Below are 26,495 nucleotides of genomic sequence, written 5' to 3'. Positions count from 1 at the left end.
CGTTCTATACACAATGCACTTAACAATGCAATTCTAATCTTGTTTACTTCGATGCAAAATCCACCTGATTTCATAATGACTTCCTTCCAGGTAAACATGCTTAGGAAGTCAGTCTTAATATTTTTCTGCCATCAACATAAAGACTCCTCTGCTGCCATATCTTGTGATAAAGTACTCTTGACTATTTTTTCAGCGAAAATATGTGACAGAAGTACACAAAGTAACTGACTTCTAGGAAATGAGATGTAGCTCAGATTTGTTATTAAGTCTTCAGTACCTGTACAGTAAAATAATTAATGCTTTCTTACATCATTCACAGTCTTGTTATAAAGGTAAGATGGAGACAACTCTGGTCGAAAAATCCGTGACCTTGGCCAGTCAACTTTATACAGAATGAAACCCCAAATAAATATGATTATTCCAAGTATTTAGAATTGGTGAACAATTCTTTTCCTGCTTGTATTCACAAAGTTAGAACTAAGGTGATGTAACTATTAATTTCAAATGTACAGCCTCGCTGCTGCAGCTGAAAGAATTGCTATCCTGCAAAGAAATCCAGAGGGTAGCAAGAAGCATTGCTTTTGCCTGTTTGATTGCAATGCCACGCAAATGATTGGGGAACAAACAGCATATGAAAAGGAAAGCATGAAAGACCATGTTTACAATGCTGCAATATCACAAGCACATCCATCTCACCACTGGTTCCCCCCCTACATTATTAACAAAGTAGATCTTTTAAGGCAGAAGAGAGACATTCTGTAGAACTCTGTGCGAATGGCTCGTCACACCCCCATGGTTTCAGTGGTAGAAGATGAGGTACTTTTTTTCCTGAAACGAGGTCTAAGGCTCCTAGGAGGTGCCTGTCAAAAACAAAAGACATTGTACCAATTTCTCTTTCTATATATTTAACCACCACAGAAAAGTGCATAAACAGAGTCATTCATATCAGAATTTAGCATGTGAGGACCTTCAACTTTAAGAAGAGTATAAAACAGCCTCAATTTCCAGAAACTACACTAGAATTTACTGTTTGGCTGGGTTGGATCTAGACTTTGTCATGCTTAGAGAAGACCCATTAAAATCTATCAGATAAGTGAGTCATGACTAACTTAAGTCCTGTGAGTCTACTCTATGCAACTATGAAGTCTGGATCCAACCCACTATCCTTTGCCCTAGCATAAGCCAAGGCACTCAAGATCTGCATGGATATTACAAGGAAACTCATGCAGTTTAACCGTCCAAACCACAGTGCCAACATGGACTGGAGCAATGGCATCTGGGGTTGAAGTAGATGGGAATGGTGCAACACCTTCATTAGATCTTGTCAGGCTTATAGCTACACAAGGAGAAAGGCTGTTGAGCATGCTGGGGCAATTATGGTATCCTACGTCCTAGCACCATACTGGCAGAGAGGATCCGACACAGTGGGTGTCTCATCTTCATCTTTTCTGTTGGTTTAAAGTCTTACCTGATTGACTTGGTTTCTCCTCTCACTGTTCTCCAGTCCATGTATCCATAATGTCTACTTTCATGCACCTGATAAAATAGGCATTTGCCTTTGAAAGCTTCTATTGCAACAAGCTACTTAGGCTTGCTGGTTTCTTAGACCAAAGAAAAAGAGCCCAGATCACTTGATGCCTTTTGCCCCTTCAGAACTGGTGTGTTGGCAGCACAATGCATGTGCGGAGGAAGGCGAACTGGTCAGTTACTCAGCTTGAGGTGGGGGAACAAAACTCACATACCTTCTTTTTTCTTTTTTGGAAGCGGTATACCACTGCAAATTTACAAACAGCAGGACAACTTCTTCACCCCCACTTGCTTTATTTCTTTTCTCCACTCTACTGCACCTCTATTCTCATCAACATCTCAATCCACATCTGATGCTATGATGCCATAATACATGAATTACATTTCAAGAAGCCAGAAAATTCTGTCTTGTTCTTGAAGCAATACTAACATAGCTATTGTTCCGGAATTATTTTCATTGTTAGCTGTTCACCACTTACGTTTCATTATAACTAAATATGTGTATTAAAGCAATGTAATTGGTCATTTCCTAACATCTGATTGCATTAATAAACAGTGACAGAGAAGATACCAGAACATGGACAGATTAACAATGCTTTCATTTTGTCCCTCAGTCCTCCAAATACTACAAATATTTTGAAAGCTACCTATGGTTACTAAATCAGAATGGCATGAACAAGCTGGATGGGATGGGTTAGGTGTTCGATGCTTTCAATAGTCACATGCTTGCATTATCAGTCTGGGTGGACATTGTTTCATTATATTCATTCAGACAAGCTCATCAGGTGTGCTGCAGTCCCACTAAAAGTAGAATACTGTTCATTGCCTCATTTTTAGGGCACATAACAACTAATCTCCCACATCATGAGCTCTTGGAATGAATTTTAGCTACTGGTATCTCAATTTCCAAACTATTGTTGATAGAACATGCTTTTTGGCAACCTGTAATCCAGGGATGCAAAGAGCATGGGGTGCAAGTGGCCCCCAAATCCCTGTCTGGTGGTCCTTGTAGACCCCCAGCCCTCAACAAAACAAAACATGCGGACTAGCAGTACAGTGCACTGGCAGGATCACTGCTTTAATAGCAGTAGTAAAGCACAAGGTTCAAAGGGGCGGGGCAAAGGCTGAAGCAACCCCATACAGCCCAGATTGCTCCTTTCCTGCCCCTGAAGATTATGTTTTATTGCATTGTCATCCTGCTTTTCAGACAATTATCTCCCAAAGTAGCTCACAGCAAGTAAAAACAAACAAACAGGCAGGTCCTGCGATCAAGCTTACAGACAAAAAAATGAGACACACAAGGGAAAAGAAGAGGAAGGAGATTGGTTCTTCAAACCCAGAACAAGCTTTAGCTAGACATTTAAATGTACTTCAGAGCTGGCTATTCTTTCCTTGCTGGAGTTCCTGCTTGAACAATAGGCAGCCCTTATCTTTTGGCTGACAGATGGCTAATAATGGCCGCAATGCAGCAGTCATGTCAGCAGTAGTTTTACCACCACCACTAGTAGCAGTAAAGTAGTGGTGGGGTAGGGTGGCAGGGGGGGAGGCTGCAGCCTTGCTCCCACAGCAACTCTTGAGTGTGCAGGTGCATGAATGTAAATGTGTGCATGCATAAGTGCACATCTGCAGCTCCTGGTGTCCAAGCAGACACCCAATGTCACGCTTTGGGCATAAAGGTTGCGCAACCCTTGTGTAACACATGTAGCATTGTCATTACCTACTTCTGATGTCCAAGGCATACTTATTCATTATTAAGTCAAAGGAAGTTCTCTCAGCAACAATGCTAAAAGCACAGTAATATTTGTAGAAGAGAGAGCTAGCATAACCATTTCCACAGAATCCATGGAAACACTGTTACTAGACATGTCACTCTTGGTGATGCCCCCATATAGCCCATGAATGGAAAGAAGCAAGCAAGCAGCAGTGCAGAAACACCTTAACGCTATCATAACACAATTCTTTTCCCACATACAAAGCACAACTAGGCTGCCTGAAAGTGTTCACAGCTGCTGTGGTGCTGGTAGGGAACACAAAACCAGAGTCAGTGTCATATCTCCACTGGAGGAATCCTCAGAGGAAGAGTTAGAAGCTCCATAAACGCAGGGCACCCCAGACCAGGTTCTGCTACCAGACCCACTGAGCCCTCGGGGGAGATGGTTGCAGGGCCATCTCTGTCAGGGGAAAGGGATTCTCTCTTCTTATTGTGGCCACTCCTGCTGTTGCTTGATCCTCTTTGTCTGACGGCCTGACCATGTTCTGACTTCTGCCTGGATTTAGACCTACTCCATGATAGAATCATAGAATAGCAGAGTTGGAAGGGGCCTACAAGGCCATCGAGTCCAACCCCCTGCTCAATGCAGGAATCCACCCTGAAGCATCCCTGACAGATGGTTGTCCAGCTGCCTCTTGAAGGCCTCTAGTGTGGGAGAGCCCACCACCTCCCTAGGTAACTGATTCCACTGTCGTACTGCTCTAACAGTCAGGAAGTTTTTCTTGATGTCCAGGTGGAATCTGGCTTCCTGTAACTTGAGCCCGTTATTCCGTGTCCTGCACTCTGGGAGGATCGAGAAGAGATCCTGGCCCTCCTCTGTGTGACAACCTTTTAAGTATTTGAAGAGTGCTATCATGTCTCCCCTCAATCTTCTCTTCTCCAGGCTAAACATGCCCAGTTCTTTATTTTTATTTTATTTATTTATTTATTAATTTATTACACGTATATACCGCTCCCATAGCCAGGGCTCTCTGGGCAGTTTACAGTTCTTTCAGTCTCTCTTCATAGGGCTTTGTTTCCAGACCCCTGATCATCCTGGTTGTCCTCCTGAACCCCAATGGATAATAACCAATGGTAGGCTTGAAGATTCGTTGACCACTATAGTTAAGAGTCTGCTACAGCCAAAGCAGGACAGTGATACAGCCCAGTTCTGTGTACCCTATCCTTTGAATAATGGGTTCCCTGGCATTGGATTATACATTGCCATGGGTGTGCCATGCTCCACTACAAAGGCAGCAGGTATCCTATGTCCATCGTGGCTGTGTGCCACTCAGGTGGAGGGGACAGCTATTTTGGAGTCTCCACTGAGTCAACAAAATCCATACCACTATTATACCTTTATCAGGTCAACTAAAAGGTCACAGAACACCATGCAAGCTTCCAAGATCTCCATAATTCTTCATCATGAAAAATGGAAAACAAAGAAAAAGGTGGGGAGAGAGTGGCTGATGTTCAAGCCATGAACAAGCCATTTCGTCAGTCTTAAAATGGAAAGTGGGAGGAGGTTGCAGATATTCAAATTAGGCTCTACCAAGTACAGAGATGGTTTTAGATTGCACCTGAGACCCTCCCATGGGTTACCCCATTTTTGGAAATATAAAATCCAACGGTGCCTAAAAATGTCTTTTCCCCACCCCCCTTAGGCAAAACATGCAGATACCTTGGTAACTGGAAACCAGATATAGAGAGAAACTATACAGTTTTTATATTAACAAATCTGGATATAATTTTAGGTGGTGTATTAGGCATAGAAAGTGTAAAACCACAAAACACAATAAAAGTTGCAGCTAAGTGGAGCCTGCACGCCAAAATATAAATAACAATCTCTATTTCATTATTTATTTATTTAAAACATTTGTATCTTGCCCTATATCACTAGGATCTCAGGGCAGCCTGAGCAGGTGATCTGAGTAGGTGACTCCTCTTCAGCCCCCTGAAAATAGAGGGTATGGGGCTCGTGATGGATGGGGTGAGTTGTGGTAGAGGGGGAAGGAGCAATTCCCTCAAAATTGGGTGGAGCCATCTTCCATGAGTGAAGCCATTCTATCCATGGAAGGCAAATTCTGAATCCAACTGTAATAGAGCTACCGCCTCCTTCCCTCCCTTCTTAGAGAGCTCATTTAATGCAGTAAATTCTCTTTTCAAAAACAAGAACACTGTTGGACTAAAAAACCCACCTTCAGATTAAGAGTAGATATAAGGCTATTACCTATCTCCCCTAAAGCATGGAAATAGTAGGTTAAGGTGCCTGCTTTAGAGTTTCTCCATTGGGGCTTATATCATGCGATCAAGATTGGTTGCTCTTGGAAGTTTGCAGGTCCTTTAAATGAAGTCATCACCTCCAGGGACCCTCTAGCAGTTTATGACCTTTATCCGCTTTCAAAAAGATGGGAGATAACATGATTAGGGACGTTATTCCGATCTATTGGCTGTGTGAAAATATGGTATTGTGCTATAATCACAGCACCATCTAGTGGCTGTAAAACAAAACGTATAGAACATATAGAACTTTCCTTGATTCAAACCACATGTCTGGCAGTGTAAAGGAATCGATTTTAACCCTGCAAAGAATCCAGGAGCAGAAAGTCCTGGTGAGGATGCAAGATTTCTGCCACATGTGATGAACCCCTTAATGTAGGCAGTACAGTCTCCAATATTGTGCTCACTAACAAGTTAGGCTCCAGGCACTCACAAGTATTCTGTAGGCTGGATGTAACACTGAAGCATGGAGGGAATTTGGGCTGTTCACACAATGCACTAGCCCACACTCAGTGGTTGAATATGGGTTGCTGTTGAACCTTGAGTTGTTCGTTGAACTGTGGGTTAGCATGTTGTCTGAGCCCAGGATATTTTCCACAAGGTAGCTTTTTAACCCTACAGTATGGATTGTTAACCACTCGGATCAGCCCAAGAACAAACTATGGCTTCTCAAGATGGTTTTCTCAGATAAACAAGTCATACTGCATGGCTAACAAGCCACCCTGCAGAAAATGTCCTAGGTCCAGACAACATACTAACCCAAGATTCAGCAAACAGCCCATGATTCAACTACGGCCCACACTCAACTTAGTTAGTGTGTTGTACGGACGCAGTCAATGGGGCACCTGGCTGTGCACTGTCTACCTGTTTTCTCTGCAGCTTAAGATACGTATTGCAAGGTGTTACTTATTAGAATTATTAGAATTAAAAGTTTAAAACTGATGAGCAGAACTAGTCTGCAAATATGATGCTCTGATGCTGCCTTTTGTCTAACAATGGAGAGCACTGAAGTTAGCAACTTAAAATGAGTTTTACAAGCATTCCATATAGGCTTTTATAGGAGGCCGCAGCAGCAGCTTAAGATAAGCTTTCAAAAAGTTGTTCATCAGATTAAGCTTCTAAATGCTTGTAAATTCTACCTGTTTATATATCAATGACCCCAAGCCTGCAGAAGAAGAGGATTAAGTCTGTAAGAGCAAGGCAAAGGCTAGGTACATGCAGGCTATGTAATTAGCACAATATACAACACTGTACACTTGACTGCTTAAATGGCACAGAATATAAGGGAGGAGCTTTAACGGTTTCCATGTTGGGGACAAGATTGTATTGGAAATAGCCAGGACCTGTCACAATGTTTTGGCCTACTCTCCCAGGAGCCCCTGGCAGCTGGGGGAGAAAGTAGAAGTGGACAGCCTAGAGGCTGCCCGGCGAACAGGGAGGCGGGTTGGCGCCCGAGGTGGTGATGGTGGAGTGGCATGGGAGAAAGAAAGAGAGTGATTGGCTGGGTAGCTGGCCAGCCAGGCAATGGCAGAGGCAGACCATTTGGGTGGGGAGAGCGGCGCAATTCACTGCTCTTCCCATTCCGCACTGCCTGATGTGCCTGCATCATCCCAGGTAATTGTAGGAACAACCCTGTTACTTACAGTTGTTTACAGGTTCTTTAGATTATGACATGGCCCCCAGTTTCATTTCTATATCTAAAGAGTACTTTCAGCAATTTCTTTTAGTACAGGGAAAAGGTGGTATTTGTGAAAGAAAACACTTTTTCACTTGTGTATTTGTGCTGTACTACAGTGCCACCTAGAGGTTATGTAGCAGAAATGCAAGAATGGAAATGCTCTTCATGTAGTTCTCAGATCTCAATTCTGTGACAAAATTGAAAGTAGATACAGCAGATTAACAACCCTGTGTAGAAAAGCCCACCATTTTACAGGAAACAAAATTGCTACTTAGTTGAGGGCCAGCCTCAACAATTTTTCCATTGCAAAAGGAAAGTCGCGTTTTGGAAATTTAAGTGACTTCTGTGTGTTTTGTCAGTTTTCAGTGTGGAAGTACCTCAATTACTGGATCCTTCTTTTTAGGCCTTTTAGTCTTGGATGCACAATCCAATGAGTCGTTCTCTTCATCATCTGAGAACACAACTTCAGTTGGTTCAAACTTTGCCTCAGGTGGCTTTTCACTCTCTGCCTCACCCTCTAGTTCAACCACTTAGAACAGCCATTTAAGATCTAAATGGTGAAGAGAAACAGGACATGGAAAGGTCAGAGATGACTTATGGGTAGTGAGCTAATACCTGTGATTGCACAGTCCATGCATTTTCCAGGGGTTAATAATAATAATGGGGTTAAAAGGCACACTCCAGTAACAATGGCTTTGAGTGCTTCCAGACAAAGCTTTCATGGTGCCATTGCCTTGCCTCCTTGATGGAATTTTATTTGGGGTGTGTGTGTGTCCAGATGTTGTCATCTGCACCTCATAATCCTACCATGTTTGCCCACTGCTTCTTCTGTCTTTTTTTTTTACCACAGAAACTCCATTCAGAAAAAAAAAGTTGGAATAGCTGCACAATGCCACCTTTTAGTTGTCAGTTTGAGCTGCTTAAGAAGACATTTAGACTTTAATGGCTATTATCGACTAAACTTGGAATCCTATACTCATTTATCTGGGAGTAAGTCCTGTTGAACTCAGTAGGGCTTGCTTCTGAGTAAACATGGATAGGATTGCACTGAGTTGCCTGTGTTCACTTATTTTTCCATTTAAAAGAGGTCTTTTAGATGGCTAGAGTTGTAGAATTATGATCCCTGTTTAAGACAACAAAATGGAGTGTAAGTGAGTAACAAAATGCCATTGGAAATATTTATCCTATCACTACTTACCAAATAGAGGATTATCAAGTGTTAAATTATGTGCAACCAAACACTGACTATGGGTGCCCACAGTTTATTAAAAGAAAATCTCCTGGTGTTGTGGAAGTAACTTTAGTGCACTATTTGTAAGATTTGGTGGTGCTCCTAGAAATAGAATGGAGAAAGTGCTGAATATTACTAGGAGTTTAGCTATGTTGCTTACTGCATATTAGTGAATTACCAGGTAAGTAATGGGTGGTCAGGGGTTTCAACAAAAGAGCATTAATGTTCCTTAAACATTGAATGGAGCCAGCCATTGCTTCATCTAGAAATCTTGATTATATCATAAACCTTTATCATCTCTAAGGTTTCTATGTAGTCATTAAAATCTTTCCTGAAATAGGATGACATTAGTTAGGAACAGCAATGGCACTTTAGAAGAATTTTTGTCAGTCATTGCTCATTAGCCACACAAGGAATGGGGAACCTCTCTCCCATATTGATGGCTTATCTGCAGTTATGGAGAATGAGGCTCTTGGGGATGGTAGAAAGAAAGTCTTCCGAGAAGCTGAACAAATTCTTTATATTGGTCTTTGCTGTGGAAAATGATCATGTCTGAACCTCAAATAGAATGGCGAGAAATAACATTCTGGGGCTAATGGACACATTGCAAACTAACAAGTAATCGGGTTGGGATGGCATATGCCTGAGAGTTGTCTAAGAACTTAAATGTGAAGCTTTGGTCTTTCATTAAAAACATGCACAACACCCCCTGCCTCTATCAAAGGATCTGAACGTAGCCTGTTTAACAGGTTTTTGTTTAAGCAGATCCAATGAGGAGCTAGGAAATGACTGACTTGTGAGCCTAACCTGTCCTGGATAAATTACTGGATCATATTATTAAAACTAGATTTATTAAACAAATAGAACGACACTTCCTGATGTATAATCAATATTGTTCCCACAAAGTGAAGTTTTATTTTTCAAATAATTCCTTGAAAGTGTCAATGAACATGTAGATAGCAGTCATCTGATAGATGCTGTAGACTGACAAGCTCCAGAAAAACGTGGCTAAACTGGGTAAAGGGGCAAAGAGAGAAAAAAGTCGATTCGGTGTAAGTGTAAAGTGATGCACATTGGGGCAAATAGCCTGACACCACTGATGGGATTTGAACTGGTTGTGATGTTCCAGGGAAGTTATGTGGGTTGTGGTAGCTCCACAAAATTGTAATTCAGAGTGCAATGGTGATAAAAAAAAGACAAATGGCATGCTAGGAATTTAGGAGCAAATAGACTGAAATTAAAAGAGCATACATTGTAACATCTCTAGCATTGTAGTGAAGGGAAAATGTATAGGAGCTCCAGGACTTTTTTTCCCCCCAGAGCAGGAGAGATGGAACTCCTCTCTGCTGGAGCACTAGCCTAACTGATGGACTTCCCTTGCTCTGGCATGTGAATGGGGTCATAACAAGGCTTTCACGTTTTACTACTGTTTATGATAGATTAGCATATAGGAAGTTTTTAGTACTGAAACAGTATTATACACACCTTATCCTAGCCAGGCAAGCCATGTGTCTTTTATTGCTAAGCAAAGAAAACAGCAAACACTGCTATATACACTGCAGACAGCAGTCAAAGATCTAAATAGAAGGCATTAGGCTATTCAACCACTAAACAAAATAAAATCTGAAAAAGCAGTGATTAGGCAAGCATTGCTGGGCACACCAAACACAGATAGAAACATCCTTAAACATTACTAAATTGTTATAGGTAAACAAGTTTACTGGCAAGCAATCTTATGCATGTTTACTTGGAAGTCAGTCGTGCAAATCAGTAACACTTACATCAGTGTCCCAAAATATTTACATAGAGAAGGAAAAAAAGAAAGAAAAAACAGTGAACAGAAAGCACTTGGCAGGGAAAATAGTATAATTCCTGAGCTTAGCAATATTTTGCAGAGAGATTGATCATGATTGTTCAAGCAATCATTATTAGACTATTTAAAAGTTCAGTTTAGTTCAGTTTTTTAATTATTTTAGCCACTGGCTATCACTAAAAAATTGTGCTTGTATCATCATGCTGCAATAGCTTTAAATAATTTAAATAATTTTAAATAATCTATTATTCAACTAATAAAATATCCAGTACATTCAAGAGTATTACTTTATACAAAATTATGTTTTAGTTTTGTGCAAATAAAACCATTCTGTGCATCACCCTCTTTTAAAGAGTAGAGTTTCTCTCATGAAAAGATACCGTATTTCTTTGATTCTAAGACACACTTTTTCCCCCATATAAACATCTCTAAAAACGGGGTGCGTCTTAGAATTGCGGGTGTGTCTTAGGGTTGTTGTTTTCTGTTGGTGGTACTGAAATTAGTGTGCGTCTTACAATTGATGGCGTCTTACAATCGAAGAAATACGGTAATAGGTTGGATTCAGATCTAGGTATCTGCTACTGGGTTGGCAGCTGTGGACTTTCCTGCCCCCTTCTCCTCATAATACCCACTCCAGCCCCTTGAAAATACTTCTCAGAGAGTCAGGGGCCTCTGCTGAATGCATCAATCCCATATTTTAAAACATCTGTTGATGTATTATTTTTATTTATTTAAAACATTTCTTGGCTGCCTTTCAGGGCAAAAACCCTCACAAGGTGGCTTACAACAATAAAATACATAAAAACAATTAAAATATCAAAAGCAATAAAAACATAAACACAATAAAATAGCAATAAAAACAACATAAGTCAGCAATAAAGCCAGCAACAACAACGGAAATAGCAGGAACAACAGTAATGTCATGAGAAGGCCTCGGTGAAATGTTTTCAAGGCCTTCTTAAAAGCCTGCCATGATGAAGTATGGTGGACCTCCAGTGGGAACTCTTTCTTTCTTTCTTTCTTTCTTTCTTTCTTTCTTTCTTTCTTTCTTTTTATCTTTAATTCAGTGCAAACTCTGATTTCCTTTAAACATATTACATTTTACTTTTTAATTATAATTTAGTGCTTTGGATCTTTTCACACTTTACCCACTTTACTCTGGTTATACACTGGAGTTCTATTCGGTTCTTCTATTTGGTTCTATTTATACGGTAATATTAGAGTGCCTCCAGTGACCCAAGGAAATCAACTGGGGTGTTGCAGTTCAGGGTCTTAATAATCTTTGAGCCTCAATGGTGGTCCAGAAAAGAAACATTCACAGAGAAACAAATCTCTGTCACGCGCCCCTTTCATACACACAGAAACATGAGTTTGACATTATGACTCAGACTCAACTGGAAATGCAATTATAACTGGGTAGGTAGCGCTCTCTTCATGCAGATCACTGGGTTGGAGCACTGTGAAGGAATGAGGACTCTTTTTTTTTTGGTCACGCAACATCACCAAACATGTCATCCTAATCTCAAGTCCACATGTGAAAGGCTGGTGCTTCAATTGTGCACCCCATCTTGAAAAATATGGGAGGACAATTTAGAAAAAGATGGAATGGAATGTTCTGTGGAGTCAAGCCTTTTTTTGAAGGGGAAAAAAATCACCCAAGCTTTTCAGGAAGTTTAGATGTTTAGTAAATTCTGTATCTTGTTATTTCCATCCCAATACTTTATTAACCGCTTTCGGAGGTTGTGTACCTAAATTCTTAAAATATAATAAACAAATGGATGAAAAAAAGGATGATAATTTTAGACAAAAGGGCTAGTGTGGAAACAACCATACTCTCCTACACACTCCTTCCATGGAGACTGACACAGACTTTCACTCAGACATTCGAAAATATGCTGTTGTACACATTTCTTTCACACATGCACCCCCCTACACAAATACATGCTCCCACACAAACCACTTTTGCATAAAGAGAAAGATTTCCCTGTCATACAGGTACATACTCTTTCACACAGAGAAAAGAGGAAACATTTTCACACATACACAGCTCTCCCCTATCGCCCATTATGGCTCCACTCCATCCTTCCTCATCATCTGTCTTAGTTTGGTGCCATTGCCAGAAAAGCAAACAACATTGTGAGGCTGCCGCAGACCTTATATGGAAGAAGTTCCAGTCCCTTAGTCGTTTTATGTAGACTTGACAATGTCTAGCTGTAAGTCCACCATACTCAGATCTCGAATATAAAATTACAGCTGGTCCTGCAGCATTTTAGACCCATCATCTGGAAAACCCTCCCTCATGTAGTTCAGGAGTCAGAAAATGTGACATATTTTAAACATATTCACCCAGGCTTTCCTTGGGGTGTAAGTAAATTAATTTTGCCATTCCCTTTTACTGCTCCTTGATATTTTACTGTAGTTGGAAGTATTTTTAATACTGTGTTTTAATGTTTTTAATATTGTATTTTAATAATGTGAACTGCTTAGCAGTATATAAATGCCACAAAAATAATAATAAATAATAATAATTTTATCATTTTATACCACTGTTGTGATTGTAATGGCCTTTGTGCCTTAGACAAATAAAATCAATTCATTCTTCATTTTATACCATCAGCGACTATATCCCAAATTTGCTGAAGAGGTTTGTTTGGTCATTGATTTTTGGAGTGTTTGATATTATTATGCTAAATAAAGGATAAGCAACAGCTTGGCAAATTTTTGCATCTTTCAGATTAAACCATGGAATTGTGATGATATATTATTATTATTATTATTATTATTATTATTGCACAAAATTTTGCAAGGCCTTTTCTTAACAAAGGTTAAGAAAACAACAGATTTAAAATCTCACAGACACAATACAGCAAGAAAAAGAGATGAGGAGAGAACAGAAGAACAACATTTATTATTTATTACTACATTTATATCCCGCCATTTTTTTCTCTTGCAAGGAACCCATTCAAGCACTAGTTCTTCATTGTTACATAAATATTTCATGCTGAGGTGGTATGATCACTGAGGGAGTTCTGAGAGAGAAGAGGAGTTATTATGAGGCAGGAGGCCCATTAGAGAAATCTGAGGGGGGGGAATACATTAGTTTCATCTAACTGGAGGTAGAACATTAGGGTGACCATATTTTGGAAACCAAAAAGGAGGACAACATGGTCGCCCCCAAGGGGGCGTGCCCAGCACCAAGGGGGCGTGCCCACCCGAACATAGCCTTGGTCACATGTCTGATTTTACAGCACACATTTAAGACAAATCTCTTCTACATAACATCTTAATGTTAAAATCACTGAAATAAAGAACAAGTGAGAGATTCAATGTATCTGAAATTAACTTCACTCACTCCTACTTTTGTAGGTTTTGCTGTACTTTGAAGCTTTTGCTATATTCTCTGTGTTACATTCTCCCCTTCCCTCAAATATCTTTTCTGACTGTATCTTCACTCATTGCAAGCTGCTGTTGTTGTTAACAGGGTTTCCTACTGGCCCCAGATCTGTTTCAAATTTGGTATGGCTAAAGCTCTACCTAAAAGCTATCATGGTGCCAACTTTTAGCTCTTTATCTTTAAAAATGACAGTTTAAAAAATAATAATTTTAAAACCTCATTTTTAAAAAAATTCCTAAAAAATCAATGGATGAACGGATCTGTTTCAAATTTGGTGTGGCTAAAGCTCTACCTAAATCCTATCATGGTGCAAAGTTTCATCTCTTTATCTTTAAAAATGATGATTTTAAAAACAATAATTTTAAAACCTCAATTTTTAAAAAATTCCTAAAAAATCAATGGTTGAACAGATCTGTTTCAAATTTGGTATGACTAAAGTCCTTCCTAAGAGCTACCATTGTGCCAAGTTTCATGTCTTTATCTTAAAAAATGACGGCGTTATAAGCATTTTTGTTAATTCCCATTAGAGCTGCCCTTTGAAAAAAAATCCGGATTTCACCTCCCCCTCCCGGATTTGCCATCAAAAACCCGGGCAAATCCAGGCAAATCCGGGCATATGGTCACCCATAGAATCATAGAATCATAGAATAGCAGAGTTGGAAGGGGCCTACAAGGCCATCGAGTCCAACCCCCTGCTCAATGCAGGAATCCACCCTAAAGCATCCCTGGCAGAGGGTTGTCCAGCTGCCTCTTGAAGGCCTCTAGTGTGGGAGAGCCCACAACCTCCCTAGCTAACTGGGAGATCTACATGGGGGATTTACTATGGTGCTATTCCACCTCACAGACAATCATGGCACATGACATCCCATGCTCTCTGCAACAACTGTGGGTTTTCAGCCGTAAAACCCACATTTTTGCAGTTGTTTTGTGACCAGTTTCCCCATAGTATTGGCTTCAGTGCCATTTGGGAGGCTGTGTGACTTCAGCTAGTGATATTGACTTCAGCACCAGCTCGGGGAGTAGTGCTGATAGGGGGAAGGGAAAGTTGTGTCATCAAAGGGTAGACACAAGGAGAGGAGTTGGCTAAACATAGCTATTCAGAAGTAATTTCTCATTATCTTCAATTGCACTTATTCAGCACAAGAGCAGAGAGAGAGCTGGGGAATTAGGAATTATTTTACCTTTTGTTTTAAATCTCTGCTTATCTGGAGGAGTGGAGAGTTGGGGATTGCTTTCATTTTGTTTTTGCATCTACTCAGGAGTAAATCAGATTGTCTTCAATTGCATTTACTTAGCATTGGAAAGAAAGAAGACGACTTGGGACTTGTTTAGGGTTGATTTTTTTAAACTCTCCGTTTACAGCACCTATGCAGAAATTGTTGATGACGTCGCATTCTATTCGTGTGACTCCACTCACACAACCCTAAACTAAGGCAGTTTTAGGTGCCATTTGCCTTGTGAAAGTAGTTTTTTTTAATGAATACACTGCTTTACTGAAGCATCTCTGTGTAAATGGGGCCTGGGAACCAGCTGTCCAAGCCCAGCTTTGCTCATTGGACATGTGAAGTTATTGCATACAAGTGCCTTAAACTTTAAAACGTAAAGCATGCAGTTCAATCAATATCAAGGCTGGGTTAGTTTTAATGCCTCGTGACAAAATCAGTTTCAAAGAGGAAAGAAAAACTACACTGCCTTAATCCAGGCCACCCATGACGTAGAGCCCCTTTGCACAAGCTGCTACCAGTGATGGCACTTGTTAATCAAGTATTCCTTAATTATCTTCAATGGGAATAAAATCAAAGCAGATGCTGAACTTCAATATCAAAACCACACACAGCAATGCAGCATAGACTTGAGTTAGTGCTATGAAGTCTAGCTGGTGCACAACAAATGCAAGATATGGGAAATCATCTTCACAAAAGGATACCTGGATTGCAGAAGAGGAATCCAGCACTCACCTTGGACAACTTGGCAAACCGAACAACATGCATACGCTGGAAAAGGAGCCACAAATTAAGAGCTTATCATGCTATGCTGAGGGGAGGGTGGGGAACCACTTCAATTCACCTCCCCAAGGCCATTTTGGAAGATGGCAAATTGATAATTCTGTATCGTGGTAAAACATTAATCTATGTTCTATACATATAAATAGTCAAAAGTGAGCAGATACATATTATTTGCTACAGTGAGCTGCATCCTCTTTGTCAGAAGGAAGATAAAGTATTTGTCCAATTATTTTGTGACTCTTTCAAGGTCGAAGTGGGGCAGACCAAGTAGTATTACTATTTCCATTTTGTAAGTAAATCTGAAAAACAGCAGCTTGCTCAGGGCTGCTCAAAAAAATTCCTGGGAGATCCTGGACTTGTTCCTGTCTTCCATCAACCCCCACAAGAAGAGTGTTCAGAAATGTATTCTCTTCAGATCCTCAACCAACATAACCCTTCAGCAAGCCTATGTAAGGCTCATAAGGCTGCACTCCTACACAGACATAGCTGAGAGTAAGTCCTAATGAACTCAGTAGAAACTACTTCTGAGTAAGCATGCATAGGATTGCTCTGTTAGGGAATTGAGGCAAGAATGATTGAATTCTGAAGAAACCTAACAGTGCTTAAGCTCAGGAAGGGCTTCTACCAGTTGTAGTTTCTGCTATAACATACATAGCTGATAAAACCATAGCTGAGTTTTCCCATACAGCAAGGTTGGACTATTTGCTCAACAACAGCTTTGCAATCAGATCATCATTGATTTATCCACTGTCAATAATGTAAGGTAAAACCAGAAGAAATGTGTTAAAATTGCATGGAAATAAGTCCATTATGGATATGGATTATCCATACAATTTGTATTGAAACTTGGCAACTGTGATCTAGTTGATGAGTCCTACAAATGTGTCAAATGCCAAATCAATCCAGTAACCCTCACCAAAGTACAACAAGTTAGAAAGTGGTAGAAATCATCAGATTTATCCTTTTACTCCAATTTTGAACAGGCATATTATAAATTGGTGAAATTTTGGTGAAAACTAGCAATGTATTTCATTCATGCTTCTGAAGGAAGGTAATCCTTCATCGGTTTGGTAACGTTCTGAAAAGTTATTAAGGGTTTCCTGCCCCATTAAAGCTGATCACAGCAACAGCTGATGGCGAAGTTACCTCATGCAAGCTCAGTTTTATTCTGAAGCTAGAATGCCAGTGCCCTAGTGTAGTGGTCTTCAAGTGTTCCAGACCCCAGACCCACTTCAGACTCTCAACCTGCAACACTGGACCCACTTTCACAATTGCCCAACATGGTGGCAACAACTTTGCTGCAGCCCACTTTTGGGTTGCAACACACTAGCTGAAGACCATTGCTCTACTGTTTGCAGATTCCATGTTTCAGAGGGAATCTAGTGGATTCTATACGCAATGCATATTCCTTAAGTTATGGAATGTGACCTCATATGGTCAGGCTAGACAAATCGGGACCTATCCTTAGGGGATGGGGGGGCCCTTTAATACTTCTTTCTCCCTCACATGCCTTGCCTTCGCCAGACGCCTGGAGCACAACCCTTCTTGGCCCAGAGGAGCTGCCAGAGGAGGAGTATTGTGAGGCAATTCTGTGGGACAGTGGAGGATCTGAGAGAGGAAAGAGAATGGGGAGAGCAGAGGGAGAGCGAGTGAATAAAAAGCATCAGCTAGAGAAGAAAGTGGAGGACTGAAGTGCAGTCAAATACCCTCATGGAATATTCATCCAGCAGAGATGAGAAAGTGACACACTGAGGCTTGCAGATGCACTTGAGCACAGGGCTTCATAGCAGGAGACAGGCCTGAGAAGACAGATCCTATTCTTTCACTAGTGAGACCCTATCCTGGATATTTGTTTTATTGTACTCCATACCCTCCTATTTTTTATTTTGTTTAGGGCATGCCTGGACTCCATTTCTTCCTGGTTTTAGTTTGTTTAGGGGACCCCCCAAACAAAATATTTTATTTTGTTGAGGAAGGACTCAAAGCATGATATTCAGGGCAGAGTGGCTCTCTTGAGTGGACAGTCATCCAACCTCTTATTTTTGGAGAGTCCCTAGAACAAGAAATTAGGCAGGCCAGCTGCCTGGTGTCTCCCTCTGAGCTCTCTCCCAAAATGAGAAATCAGGCAAGCAGAGTCCCCAGAGAGCCTGCCCACCTGCCTGACCTCTCACTTTGGTAGTCTTTGAGAGATGCATTTGCCACAGTAGGTGAATGGGGCTGGTGCAGTGGTAGAGCCTGCAGGAGTGGTCCTGATGGTGGCAGGTGTGTGTGTGTGCATACAATCTGCCACCTTTCCTGTTCTGCTGCCTGAGCACAGGATTCACCCTGCCTCATGAGAAGGCTGTCCCTGGCTGTCTTTGTCTTTAAGACATGGAGGTCTTAAAGAGTGCGATACAAATGTGAGCACTATATAGTGTGCAGCCGGACATTTATGGTGCTGGTGTGGCTCATAACAGTTAGTAACAGTTTCTAGGCCAATTATGTTACTTTCTAACATACATTTTAACATAAAGAACATATCATGTATGTTAGAAAGTAGCATAATTGTCATAGAATCTGTTATAAACAGTTATGAGCCACACCAGCATCATAAACGTCAGGCTGCACAATATAAGGTGTTTTAATGTTCCTCACATTTGTATTGTATTCTTTTCTCCACTGAGCTTAGGATGGCACATACATGGGTATGGGTTAACACATACACACCCTTTATGCTCACAAAACCCAGAGAGTTAGGCCTGTCCCAGACAGTGACTGGCCTATGGTCACACAATGACCTTAATGGTGGATCAGATATGTGAACCCAGGTCTCTCCAACCAAACTCCAGCGTTGTAACTGCTACCCTTCCCTTTGCCAGCTCACTATTCTATAACTGCAATCTGATCCTAATGAATTAGGTATTATGCTATGTACTGCTGGTGTGTGTGTGTGTGTGTGTGTGTGTGTGTGTGTGTGTGTGAGAGAGAGAGAGAGAGAGAGAGAGAGAGAGAGAGAGAGAGAGAGAGGTGGGGAGATACATATACACAGATAGAGTAGAATCAACATAGCTGTCTGCATTTTTGGACTCTTCTTGGGGAAGGCATGGGTGTGTGGACTGTCACAATGAGCACCTGCACTTCAAAATTTAAGACTCCACTGCTGCTTCCAATTCAATAAAAAGAAGAAACCCCACATTTCTGACTGATAAGTGTTTACCCTACCACCACACCAAACTTAATAAAAAGCCACTGGATATAGTCAGAAACCTGAGTTAGCAAAAATAACATTGACAGAGGGTATATGCTGGGGGAGAAATTAGTTCAGTTAACATTTATTTATTAATTACATTTATATCCTGCATTTTTCCTCTTGCAAGGAACACAAGGCAGTTTACACTGTCCTCTCCATTTTGTCCTCACAACAACCCTATAAGGTAGGTTAGGCTGAGAGTCAGTGATTAGCTCAAAGTCACCCAGTGAGCTTCATAACCCAGTGGGCACTAGAACCTGGATTTCCCAAGTCCAAGTCCAACACTCTAACCACTACACCATACTGTCATCTCTCTATCTTCCCCCCTCTAAAAGAAGTTAAGGCAGAGAAGAAAGGCTAACTCCCTCCTGCTTGGTGATCAGGATGTAGTTCTTCAGAAGACACTACCATGTACGTGTGCCTGTGTGCATGCTAAATTTTCTCTCCTCCACCAGCCCCATACAAGGGTACCTTTAAGCTATAATCCCTATATAGTGTAAATACCGTGTTTCTTCGATTCTAAGACACACTTTTTCCCCATATAAACATCTCTAAAAACGGGGTGCGTCTTAGAATCGTGGTTGCGTTTATTATTTCTTAGAATCAAAGCTTTTTTTCTGTTGGTGGTACCGAAATTAGTGTGCATCTTACAATCAGTGGCGTCTTAGAATCGAAGAAATATGGTAGTATACAGGTGTAAGTCCCACTGACATTGATAGGCTTACTTCTGGGTAGACCTTCATAGGATTGAAATGTAAATAAAAGGGTGCAGGCATAGGATATTCCAGCCTTCTGCACACTGCCAAAAATGTGGGTTGGTGGGATTTAATTTTGCTGTCAGTTCCCCCTCTGCCACTGCTGCACACACACAGATGCTGGTGGTTTAGAGCCAGTTGGAATGACTTTGCTTACCTAGCCCCTTCTGACATCCAGTGACACTTGGGGAGAGGGTGATATGGAAAAATATGATGGTATTTTCATTTTTTAAAGACAACTCTGGCATGATACAAATAGGCTTTCCTACACACAGCACTTATACATAGGAAAACATGTCTCATTGATATCAAAGGGACATGCCTGCGAATACTTATTTGGATCAGGATTGAGGCAGGAGAGGAATGAGTACATCCCCTCACCATGACCTGTAGAGTATTAAAATGGCCATTTCAATTTGCATCCCAAGTACAAAAACATATTAGCAAAACAAAAGAGCGCTGGTGCATGAATGGTTGAGCAAAGAGTGGTTATCATCTCTCATTCAAAAGGCAATGGAGTCCTAATTGAAAAAGCTAAGGATACAGACTCAACACAAAGGGGGGGAAACACCCAAAAGGGTATTGCCTGCAGCTCAACTAATACGATAGCAGCAGACCTCCGTGTTGTTCATCCATAGCATAGGAAGATGGAAAGGAAGACTTTCATGTCAACATTCAGCCCATGGGACTCTCAAAGTCTTAAAAAAGGGTCAGTCTGAAAAACAATCTTTTACAGATAGACTTTCAGGGTCTATCAAATCCCTTATTTACATAGTCTTCTACAGGTTTTGTGGCTATTTATTGGTTTGCATGGATAATTGGTGAGGAGGGGGAAATCTGTCAGGGTTGGAAAATTTACCCACAGAGGGTTAAGCCCTGGAAGAAGAAAAATTGGACTTTGGCACAATGTGTGGAGCCTCGATTTTCTACAGGTGTTACACATCAGTACTGGACTGTAAAATGTCAAGGCCTCCTGACTAATCTGTTAATTGAATAATTGGCTGATGAAACTATGTGCAATACCATGTATGAAATGTATATAAAGTTGCACAGATGTAATAGTGGTGTTGGTGGATGCTGGTTGGTGATATTGTGTATGCTGGATGTATTTTGTACAGAAGACGTTATATGCCTCAGTAAAATCTTTGCTGAAGAAAGCTATACGTGTTGCGAGTATATTTTCTTCCTGGAGGGACAGTGCTCAGTAACCAAGCAGAAGAATCAAACGCTGAAACTGCTGTGTTGCTGCTTAATCTCTGCTAAGTCAATTCCTGACAAAATCAACATCTCAAGACCAAAGGCAGCTCTCACACTAACCTGAGCGTCCAATGCTTTCTGAAGCACTTTTGGATGTTTTGGGGTGGCTCTGCTTGCTACTTGTCCGCATGGAACTGGATGGGGCGGGAGGAGGCGGGGTCACAGTGCTGCTGCTCTCTCCTCTAATAGTGGTGAGATCTTGCATGCTAAAGCTCCGGAGTCTCTCCGATAGAGCTCCTTGACCCTGTGGAAACAAAGGCATAGAATACCTTTTAAGCAATCAATGTATTATGCTTTTATAATCTTCAGAACACTAGAAGGATATTCAGCTGATAGAAGACATAGAGGGCCTGTTCGGAAGACACCTTAAACCCTGCTGGTTAAGGCTTTTGGTTAAGCAGCACTCTCACTAATAACCATAGTCGGACCTTCTGCAACACAGTTAGTGGCTCTAACCATGGCTTAAAGTGTTGTGTGTGCGACAGCACAGATTGTGGTTAGTGCTAACCCCGGAGAACCACAGTTTTGCTAACCACAGTGCCTGAAGTGTCATCTGAACAGGCCCATTAACTTAATACTGAGAAAAAGAGAAACCATTGTCGTTGTTTTCTGATCTACATATGTGAATAAATATATAATTATAACCGTCAGGCATCTTCCTATGCAAAATAAGCAACTATTCCCTCCCAGCATCCCTTCGTCCCCTGTGCCAGGCATAGGCAGTGTTTAGAAGCCCATCTAGGCTTGGGCCCCAGATTTTTAGAGCTGCCCCAGTTGCCATCATCTACCCTAATACAAGCCTGCTCCTTCCCTCTGAACTCAGAAGCCTTACAGTTACTTGAGACATTAGGATTCCCTGCCTTAGCAAACTAATAACGGATGCAGCATGAAGGTCCCAGTCTTTTAAATTACAGTGGAGACGACCACCTCTCCTTCCATAGTCTGCTCATTATTCTCATTAAGGCCACAGTCCAAAACTGCCTAATAGCGCCACCTGCCTTTCCCGGAGTGTGCCTGACTCAGCAGAGATCTGCCCAGCCAATCACTATGGGGCAATTGGACTTGTGCCCTGGGCCGTTGTAAGCAGCCAGGCCTTACAACGCAAATAGCCCAGGCACATGGGCTATTTGCATATCAATAGGAGGGCCAGAGGCCTTCCTCATTCCTCATCTGTTGCTTCATCCAGGCTTGCCCACGACCCTTCCATGGGAGAAAACACAAATAGAGTTTGAATAAGCAACAATGTCTGAATTTGGGAGCAAGGTAATGTGTGTCTGTATGTCTTGGCCTGGCTTGCTTGAGTGTGTCTGGAGCTTCTTGGCTCGGCAAACATCTTTTTAGAGTGAACCTCCTTTTTGCATGATTCATGTGGCCAGACTCTGGTGGGTGCGTGGTCCTCCTTGCAGGGCTGGTGCTACCATAGAGGCCACTCAGGCAGCCGCCTAGAGCGCTAAGGTAAGGGGGGCGCCGAACGCTGCACCTGGAAGCTGCTCTCCCACAGTGGCTCTGAGAGGGCGGCTTCCAGGCACACCGTTCTGAAGCCGCCCGCCCACCTCAGTGTCCTGGCTTCGCTTCGGCTGGGCGCCCGGCCAGCCGAAGTGAAGCCACACCCGCCCCCCCACCCCAGCGTCCTGGCTTCAGCTGGGCGCCCACTCAGCCAAAGTGAAGCCACGCTCACCCCCACCCCACCCTGGCTTCACTTCGGCTGGGTGGGTGCCCAGCCAAAGCGAAGCCAGGATGCTGGGGCGGGCGGCTTCAGAACGGCGCACCTGTTCTCTCAGAGCAGCTTCCGGCCGGGCGCGCCATTCCGAAGCTGCCCCACCCCTACCCCAGCATCCTGGCTTTGCTTCGGCTGGGCAGGTACGATGGCGCCCCACGCCCAGGTACGCTGGGGTGGGGGTGGGGGTGGGTGGGTGAAAGCAGCTCACTTGCCTATGGTGCAAAATAGTCTGGCACCGGCCCTGCCTCCTTGGCATCAGGGCTTTGCACTAGGCTAGCGAACGGTGAATAGATATGGGAGGAGGATACGGACTTCTTACTCTTTGGGTTTAAAAGCCACAATGTCTTGTCGCACCTTAAAAGACTCATAGATTTACTGTAACATAGTAAGCTTTTATGGATTGGTACAGAAATTTATTTTGAAAGATGTTGCTTTTCATTTAACTGGAGAAAAATTGCACTTTCTGAAATAAAGGTATGGAAGCAGAAAATTATTATTTCATGTATTAATTATTATTGTATTTTCACTGCCAAGGAAGTGGAGAGAGGTGCTTGTAAGATCTTCACTCTCAGGGGCTGAAACAACTTCACTGCCTTTGAGTACTACTATGCACCTTGACTGGGGTTGTAGGGGGAGTCATACTGAGTTCAATGGGATTTACTCCCAGGTAAGCCTCGTGTGGCGCAGAGCGGTAAAGCAGCAGTTTCTGCAGCTGAAACTCTCCCCACGGCCTGAGTTCGATCCCAGCGGAAGCTGGTTTCAGGCAGCCGGCTCAGGTCGACTCAGCCTTCCATCCTTCCGAGGTTGGTAAAATGAGTACCCAGCTAGCTGGGGGAAAGGGGAATAATAACAGCCGGAGAAGTCAACGGCAAACCTCTCCGCTATAAGGCCTGCCAAGAAAACGTCAGCGAAAGCTGGCGTCCCTCCAAGAGTCAGTAATGACTCAGTGCTTGCACGAGAGGTTCCTTTCCTTTCCAAGCGTATGTAGGATTGGAGCCTTTAGGTTAAGTTTCTCTGCTGGTGTTCCCAATAACTGCTACCCTCCAAGCGCCCATTCACCAAACACTTTGTTTCCTACTTTCATTACATTTCTCCACCCCCACCTTCCTTTAAAAGAATTTAAGATTTATTTTGTTATAGTTTAACAAAATAACAAAGCCTCTCTTCTGTGGGATGCATTAACAAATAAGTATCAAGAAAAGAAATCAGACATCATAAATAATAAAAATTATAACAAAGATTCATTGGATACATGTTCAAAGGAATTCAGGAAATATATATTTATAATAATAAAAGCGGGTCCTTTATGAATGCTATAGCACTGAGACCATGAAATGGAGACACCTGAAACTTGGCATACTTACTAAGGGGACCCTAGGTATGTACATTTTAGAGTTATTTTTTTAATTCATTAATTAATTTTCATTACTTTAAATGTGACCATGTGGTTGAAGTCTGCAGTAACATTTTTAGCCACTAGGGACAGACTTTCCTAACCAGCATATAGTTTTGCAGTCCATGCAGTTTGATGCCACGGAAGATTAGTAGATTGAGGGACAGTGTTATACACGTGCCACCTCCACCTCCCCTTTTAGGGGAATGGTGTGGGGAGACCCCTCCCTCAGAAGGCTACCTGGGTACCCCATGACAGGTGCTATGCCTATGAGTTTCAGTGTCTAAGTCTGACAGCTATGTATATTTTTAAGGATGTTTGCTTGAAGGTTTCCTGTGTCAAACTAAAGGCTAATCCAACTCATGAAATAAATAAACAAATAAATAAATAAATAACTCAACTCATGCAAAGCTGGGACATTCTCCTTTGCACTGAAGGAGAATACTCCTTCAATCAGCCAGTGGACACAGTGAGAGTCCAAGCTTTAACAAAACAGGATTGAGTCTGGTACAAGGCAACGATAATTCAACGTGATAACCCATGATGGACAGGGAATAAATACCGAGATGTAACAGAAGACATTTAAGTAAAACAACAGAAGAAGCAAGTGATGCAATGACTCTGAATGAGGGACAAGCATATAACCAGCAGAGGATTGTGAGGGATGGAACAAGCAGGGAATTCTTGCCATGTGATGACCAGGGCAGAGACACACCCAAGGATAGGCCAGGAGAGATGGACAAAAGAAGAGTCTACAGCAAGGACACATCCTGAGTCTACAAGGGGGCAGAATAAAGGATGGCAGCTGAAGGACGGCAACATGCATTGATTCTGGTCTGAGGAGAGAGAGGACACTGCCTGAAAGAGGTCAGTGGAAAAGCTTTGTTGGAATAATACTTCGGATTGTTTGGAAGACAGAGTCTGTGGGGTGCAGTACTCCAACTTTGAAACAGACAACGTGGAGGGAGATGGGAGAGAAAAACATGAAGAAGCTTTCAACTTAATTCTTTCACACTATAACACAAATACTTGTTCTTTTAACTGCCTGGATGCTCTTTCATGGATTGGCACCCAGTAAAACTCATTGTGCGCGCGCACACACATACACACACACATTTTGAATGAAGCAATTCTGCCTAACCAAGAAATCATAAGCTCGTTCCACCTGGTTCCCCACCCCAATGAAATTCCCCATCCATGGTGTAGTGATATTTCAATCCCAAAGGTTATTGAATAAAATAGATTATCTAGCCCCAATTTTGTCCAGTTTCAGTCCTAGTTTTGCCGCTTTCATAGTGCAATATCCTGCTTGGTGTAGATTAGGCCTTTGATAGCTTTGGTTGCCCTGGTAATGATCTTTGCTGGGAATGGACAGAGGGTGTATGACCCTGTTGGTTCTGCTGGATGTTTCAGTGGCATTCTAAACCATTGACTGCCCAGTGGGCATGTGGTTAGGAAGAACCGTTTTGCAATTGTTCTGGTCCTTCTTTTAGGATCGGTTCCAAAAGGTGAGGTTGTGGGAGTCAGTTTTACACTTTGATCATTGCCTTAGTGTGGGCTTGGGTAGGGCGACCATATGGAAAGGAGGACAGGGCTCCTGTATCTTTAACAGTTGCGTAGAAAAGGGAATTTCAGCAGGTGTCATTTGTATATATGGGGAACCTGATGAAATTCCCTCTTCATCACAATAGTTAAAGGTGCAGGAGCTATACTAGAGTGACCAGATTTAAAAGAGGGCAGGGCACCTGCAGCTTTAACTGTTGTGATGAAGAGGAAATTTCCCCAGATTCCCCATATATACAAATGACACCTGCTGAAATTCCCTTTTCTATGCAACTGTTAAAGATATAGGAGCCCTGTCCTCCTTTCCATATGGTCGCCCTACTCTAGGACTAAATCTGGATCAAAACTAGAATCATAGAATAGCAGAGTTGGAAGGGGCCTACAAGGCCATCAAGTCCAACCCCCTGCTCAATGCAGAACTAATTTCTTATAGGGAGAGTTCAGCTTGACATTTAGCTTAGTCTGTGACATTGCTTGGTCTGGACACCCTGATACTATTAATTCCATAACAATACATATTTCTGAGCAAACTGAATACACAAAAAGCCACAGAAGGGAAACCAAGCTAGTATCAGTATTCCACATGTTAGTCTCAATAGTGACCACAAATATATAGATATTTAGTACTAAATGCTACATTATCAATCATGCTGGTCTTGATTTAAATCATGATGGTTAGTGTAGTAGTTAATAGAAACATTCATGGGGTTACCTGCCCTTCTTTCAGGTCCAAATACAAGAGAAAATGTAGGAACTGGGAGATCTAGCAGGTGAAAAAAAAATCCCATTGTGGCAACACATGAGAGTATTCTACAGCAAGTGTGAATGGAATTATTGCTGGGCCTGGATACTGAAGGGCTGAGTGTGACAGGCAGCACCTGTTCCAGGTCTTGCTGCTC

General features: G+C 42.0%; 1 protein-coding gene across 6 annotated transcripts in view; it reads right to left on the bottom strand.

Moving 5' to 3' along the window:
• Window positions 1-224: 224 nt before the first annotated feature.
• The window catches only part of REEP1 (receptor accessory protein 1), a 74,927-nt gene continuing 48,656 nt past the window's right edge, over window positions 225-26,495 (bottom strand). For 2 of the 6 annotated variants that reach the window (XM_063131822.1, XM_063131845.1), the window contains exons 6-10: window positions 26,309-26,359; window positions 20,981-21,164; window positions 15,632-15,667; window positions 7,613-7,764; window positions 226-860 (exon numbers count right to left, since the gene is read on the bottom strand). In XM_063131822.1, the coding sequence (XP_062987892.1) occupies window positions 783-860; window positions 7,613-7,764; window positions 15,632-15,667; window positions 20,981-21,164; window positions 26,309-26,359 (501 nt within the window). In that variant the 3' untranslated portion in view covers window positions 226-782. Of the gene's footprint in view, window positions 861-7,612; window positions 7,786-15,631; window positions 15,668-20,980; window positions 21,165-26,308; window positions 26,360-26,495 lie in introns of those variants that run through there. The other 4 variants (XM_063131830.1, XM_063131837.1, XM_063131857.1 and 1 more) reach the window with 4 other exon arrangements.

The sequence above is a fragment of the Elgaria multicarinata genome, chromosome 1 (assembly GCF_023053635.1).
Source record: "Elgaria multicarinata webbii isolate HBS135686 ecotype San Diego chromosome 1, rElgMul1.1.pri, whole genome shotgun sequence".
Classification (NCBI taxonomy): Eukaryota; Metazoa; Chordata; class Lepidosauria; order Squamata; family Anguidae; genus Elgaria; species Elgaria multicarinata.
Note: the sequence above shows the minus strand (reverse complement) of the source record. Positions and strands in the feature narration are given on the sequence as shown.